The sequence below is a fragment of the Sorex fumeus genome, unplaced genomic scaffold (assembly GCF_029834395.1).
Source record: "Sorex fumeus unplaced genomic scaffold, SorFum_2.1 ptg000050l, whole genome shotgun sequence".
NCBI classification, from domain to species: Eukaryota; Metazoa; Chordata; class Mammalia; order Eulipotyphla; family Soricidae; genus Sorex; species Sorex fumeus.
In genome coordinates, this window is record NW_026606107.1 from 18,510,129 (window position 1) to 18,516,128 (window position 6,000).

General features: G+C 43.1%; 1 protein-coding gene across 1 annotated transcript in view; it reads right to left on the reverse strand.

Annotated features, from left to right (window-relative positions):
* Window positions 1–5,453, reverse strand: part of PGK1 (phosphoglycerate kinase 1) — a 28,613-nt gene extending 23,160 nt beyond the window's left edge. Inside the window, exon 1 of the mRNA XM_056124101.1 lies at window positions 5,308–5,453. Coding sequence (XP_055980076.1) covers window positions 5,308–5,372 — 65 coding nt within the window. The 5' untranslated portion in view covers window positions 5,373–5,453. The remainder of the gene's footprint in view (window positions 1–5,307) is intronic.
* Between the last annotated feature and the right edge of the window lie 547 nt (window positions 5,454–6,000).

Genomic DNA, 6,000 nt, shown 5'->3' on the forward strand with positions numbered 1-6,000 from the left:
TAGTATGCATCCCACAAAGGAGGACTGCGTTTGATCCCAAACACCACACAATCCCCAAGAAACATGTTAGGAGTAGTCTTAAGCACCTCCAAATATGGTCTAAAAGGAAAAAAAATTAAGAATAGAACTTCTATTCTATTGAAGTGACTCTGCAATTCCACTGCTGGCATCTGTCCCAAGAACACAAAAATATGAATTCTAAAGGACATATGCTATGTTCATCACAGCAATTGCCAGGGTCTGGAAACAACCCAAGTGCTCAATAATAGACGACGGGATAAATAAATAGAACTGTAATCTGAAGGTGCTAAATGGAGTGGAGGGGGAGAGACCTTGTGATAATGGTGAAGGGACTGTCACTCTGGTAGTGAACACAGTTCAAAACACATAAAAATAATATTGGTACTACTGTAAAAAATAAATTATTTTGAAATAAATTTAATTTCTAAAGTGATTAGGAGTACCTGGTATGCAGTATATCATAAAAGTAGCTGCTATTTTGTGTATGTTAATGCTTCTACTATACATGATTCTGTGATTTAAAGGTAGATCAACCTTCACTTAAAACAGTATTATGTACTAACTATAAGAAAGGTGTGACCTAGTCACAAAAACTGCTCCTATACATAAACATAAAGCTCCAAAATTAGTTCTTCCTAAATCTGAGGCCGACAAATACATAATCCTTTACCTAAGAGGACCAGCAATACCCTCTATACTCTAGATCAACTTCCTATTACCTAGAACTACACACTAATCTCCCTGACTGGAGAGAACAGCCTTTTACAAATGTAGGCTGAGAAACTAATTTAATATTCAAACATCTAAGTTAAAGGAAGTCTTCAAACATAAAGGCAGTTCAATGTAATTTGATACCAACAATAAGACACTATCAAAATATTTTTAAAGGCAAAGCACCACTGGAGAAATAAACTATACTTAGTTTCAGATTATTTGATTCTGATTCTAGCATCTTCTTATAAATAAACTAAACAAGGCCCTTGCCAGCCACATATCAAAGAGGGCAGACAGAGTACTCCATTACCAGGCTGCTCATCTTCCTACAATTTCCCAGAAGAACCATGGTCAAAAGGGATAATTGCAAGAGATTGAGTACAATCCTGAAAGTGCGAGGTTCTTTCACCCCAAGACCTTATAGGAAAGATCTTTGGGTAGACACACTCAAGAATCTCTCTCATCTGGAACTGGAGAGACAGTACAGAAGGTAAAGTGCTTGGCTTGCATACCACTATAGCAGATTTAATCCTAGGCAACCCTTATGGTCCCTAGCCTTGCCAGGAGTGATCCCTGAGTGCAGAGTCAGAAATAAGCCCTGAGCACTGCCAGTTATGGCCACCAAGCAAAACAAAGTAAAATCTGTCTTATCTATCCAGCATACAGCTTACTGATTTTTTTAAAAAATGGACTTGTGGGCCACAGAGACAGTACAGCAGGTAAGGCACTTACCTTGCATAGAGACAATCCAGGTTCAATATCCAGCACTGCATATGGCCCCCTGAGCTCTGCCAGGAATGATCCCTGAGCACAGAGCCAGGAGTAAGCCATGAGCAAAACCAAGTGTGGCCCAAAACAAACAAAAAGAAGTGGAGTTGTGCTACCTTCTCACTGCCTATGGATTTCCCTCACCATCTGAATTTTTTCAGAATAATAATTTTAAGTATTTTTCATCTGAAATATCAGCATCTCAAGCTCAGTTTCATTAAAAGTTCTCAAAGGAACACTTCCCCAGTGCTTCACAATTCTAAATTCTGGGATATTATGGCTGTCTTGGAGACTGATCTGCCTCTGTTCTTATTTTTCCCTCACACTTTCTTTTTCCATTATGCCAAGGCTTTTGCTTAACAAGCTGGAACAGGTTACAGAAAAAGTAAATTTTTAAAAAACTGGGTGGGGAAGAACAAGTAAAAGGGAAGTGCTTTACAAGTCATCAAAGGCTTAAAGTGACAACCCAGAAAAGGAAGAAAGGAAATGACATTGCAAAATCAAGCAGTTTACCCAAAGGGTTATTACAATACATGAGGTGGAACCTGATAATTTAATTTAATAACCTAAAGTTCCCTAAACAAATCGATTTATCAGGCTGAAGAAATAGTACTTGATGCTTGTCTTTCATACAGCAAGCCATGATTTAGTGCTCTGAGCACCCCTAAACAATACTCCTGAGCACAGAGCCATGAATAGCCCCAGAGCAAACCTGAGTTGGCACAAACTCTGCTCCCCCATCCAAATCAATTTTCCTTGATAATTCAAAGCAGAGATAATTCAAAACAGCCAGCAAATTTACTTTGTAGAATAAAGTAGGCAAGGTAAATAGGAGTCTCTACTCAGAAGACCCCATTTGAAAATAGCCAGCCCCAAAAAAGTTACTTAGGCCTTTAAAACCAAAGGAAATTTAAATTTACAAAGAAAGGTTACCTAAGCTCTTCTAAAAAGTAGTTTAAATATAGCTTGAACACTTACCTCTCTCCTGTTTCTACTCTGGAGAAGCCCAAGTTCTTTCTGGAAGATGTATTTCTCTGTCTCCCCACCCACATCTTTCTAAATAGCTCAATAAAAACTATCTTGCTTCATGAAAAAGTAGTTTACAATGAGATTCTCTGTTCAAAGAGACACAGCTGTAATCAAGGAACAAGTAACTTTCTTCCGGGAGAAATTTATTGACTGCAATTTTCAGTTGACAAAAGATCTATTTTAACCTGTCCTTGTTCACTGTTGGAGTATTCAGAAGATTTGGTTGGCAGTCAGAGACCTAACTTCTAGAACGAATTTGCAAGTTGAGTGTCCTTGGACAAGCCGTTTTTCATCAGCAAAACAGGACTAGTCAATCACTTCAGGCCTCAGGATTAGTATATGTTGAACGAAACAGTAAACCCCTGAGATAGTTCCTATTAAATAGATATTTCCTATCTTTCCAGAAGGAGAAAAGATAAGCAAGCACACCTCTAGGACCACCTCAGTCCAGTTAATAACTAAGTTTCCTTAGGGAGAGAAGACATAGGTGTGAGACTACAATTGCAGGAAGGTGATCAAATTGATGCCTCAAGCCTGTGCACACATTAGAAAGGTCAGTATTGGGCACAATGGAGATGGTAGGAAGTAATTCAAACCTAAGCACTAAACTGCATGCCAACATCCAAAGGACCCAAGTCTAATACAAAGATGGCTGATTCCTAATTTGTCACAATTGCAAGGCCTAAGTTCATGGGGTATTTCTTATGGACATAAGTTACTGGGTTCATGTAGTTTACAATGAGGCTTGCTCTGTGCTCACCCTTGAACATGTATCTCTCTGCTTTTTCCTCTCTGGAGAAACCCATGTTCTCTCTAGTATAAATATTTCTTTTTTTCTCTCCCCTCCACATCTAAGTAAATTTCCTTCAATAAAAACTACCTTGTTTCACTAAAAATGCTTTTTGAGGACCATCAGTCACTACAATAATAGATTGTGCAGTTTGGGAAGTAGCTGATGGTCAGGCTTATTAATGGTGTGATCCATAGCAAGGCAGAGATATCCACTTGCAAATAAAAGCATATTAGAGGGATGGTAGAACTGCATGATTTTTTAGGGAAAAATTAGTTTTCTAGTTCATAGTGCTATTATATGATTAAGGTCAGTGTAAAGAGAGACACCCTACTGCCTTGTATGTCTGTTCATATCCAAGAGGTGCTCTCACTTGAAGAAGCTTAAATGGCAAGAGGAGCTGGATCAGTCCATTAATAAGACTGATCATTAACCAACTACTTCCCAAGAAACACATGTACTTCCCAAATTGTACAACCTATTGCAGTGCCTTATGGCCCTCAAAATGCATCACCCTTAGATCCTATCAAGATAAATGAGCACACCTAGCATATGAGAAGCCCTGAGTTCCATCCCCTGCACACATATCCACTGGGCACAGTATGGTGGGGACTGACTCCTATAAATTTTTTAAAAAGTTAGCTAAGATATACAAGGAGGCCCAAGGATGAATGATTCAGTGGTAAAAAGCACCTGTCTTGCAAGTGTGAGACTGAGAATTCAATCCTTGATGCCACCCACATGCACTGAAAATAGTCTCTTCAGCTCTGCTGCTTGAAATCCCATACACTGCAATATCATTTGTGATCTCCAGAGCACCACAGCCAGGTGTGTAACACCCCCAGCACATGTATGATCCCCACAGAGGCACCCTGCAAGCACTGTTATCAGAATTTGTTAAAACCACAAATAAGAATGTTAGTGCAGTCAAGCACAGGTGCAAGCACCTCAACTCAAAGATATGCTACCCCCAGTACGCACCACAACCAAGCATGTGAGTCAACAACCCTAAAAAAGGAAGATGGAAAAAAAGATATATGAGTAGTCAAATCTATCAATTACATACCTAATTGTCCTCCTGCAATTTGCTCCTGGTATGTGTCACACATTACAGAAGGGATCACTGTAAACACCCCATACACCATACTAGTAATTTTGTCAGATAAGGAAACCAAGTTGGTAAGTGACCAAGTATCCAAGCGTGCTGAGCAAGAGACCCCTAAAAGTGAATGGGAGCCCCGCCCAATTCTAATATTCCTCTTCCCTAGCCACCATGGTGGGAAGGTTGAAGAACACCAAGACTGAGCAGCCACATTCTGCTGCACCAATATCCGGCATGTCACAACCTTGATGCAAACCCCAAACCCAAGAAGTCCAACGATCCAGGAAGGGCGACAGACCTGTTACATAAGTCCTGCAGGACCTCCTCTGGTGCGCCCCTCCACACCTCGTCCTCCACCCCCCAACACTTAGAGTGGGCTCTTGAACCTCTAATCAAAATCCTCAAGGGAAGATATCGTTAGTGCAAGGACCTTTGGAATGTGGGTGGTTTCTTCATTTGTCTGGACGGCGGGGGAGGGGACACCAACCAAATGACCTTTCAAGGTCTCTTCCTGAGGCCTACCGATTTGCAAAGTAAGCATGAGGCCCAACATCAGTGACTGAAAACTAGAGGCCTGGAACTGCATTTCAGCAATTGGAATGAGGAAAAAACACTTCCCGGTAATATGGTCCCTTTATCCGTAGTTCCACCCCCAAAAGACGACTACAGTTCATTTTCTGGGCTGGGGGAAATTAAGTTAGAAGCCATCAAACGCGAACGAAGTCTCAGCGCGATGGTGAACAGTCTCACCCTGCAACGTTACGGTCCTTGGGGGCCCAACCGTGGACCAGAAATAACTTTGGCCAGAAAGAAAGCGAGTCAGTCCAGGCCAGAGAAGATGCAGCTGAGTTCCCAGAACGCCCCGGGTGACTTAGAGAATTACCTCATGATGACTCTCTTCCCCTTCACGTCCAGCCTGTCCAGAGTCAACTTGTTGGAAAGCGACATCTTGGCACTATAGCGATGGTAAAAGAAAGCAGCTTCGGACAGCAACGAGGCGGTGACCAACGTGCACCCGGGACACCGCCGAAAGACTAGCGCCAGGCGGGCTTCGTGGCCCAGCCCCGCCTCTTCCCAGCCGCTTCCCCAGCTGCGCCGAGCACGGCGGCAGCTATTGGACCAGCCCAAAGGCACCGGCGAGCTCTCATTGCTCCGAGTTGCTGTCAATCAGCGAGGAGACTGGTGGGACGTGCGGCTCGCGTTTGTCACGTCCGGCACGCACAGGGTCGCTGGAACCCTTCAAGAGTTGGGCGGGACCGACAGTAGGAGGCGGAGACTCGGGACCTGCGGGTAGGGAAGGGATCCTAGTGGCGACGCGGGACTGACGTCGATAGCGTGAGAGGCTCAAAGTCGCGACGTCGGCCCCGCCTCCGCGCCTGGAGGGGCTGCAGCATCCCACAAACCTACCTCAGCTTGAGGAAAATCTCTGCGCGCCAAGCCAGGAATTTCCGCTTCCCTAGCGGGATCCTTGCCAATCTCAGCTCCTTTAGAAATCTCTGGCTTCCTGACTTCCCATAATGACGGTTAAATGGCTTTAGTAATCAGCTTCTTTCTGAATTGGGAACGGCCCAGGCTC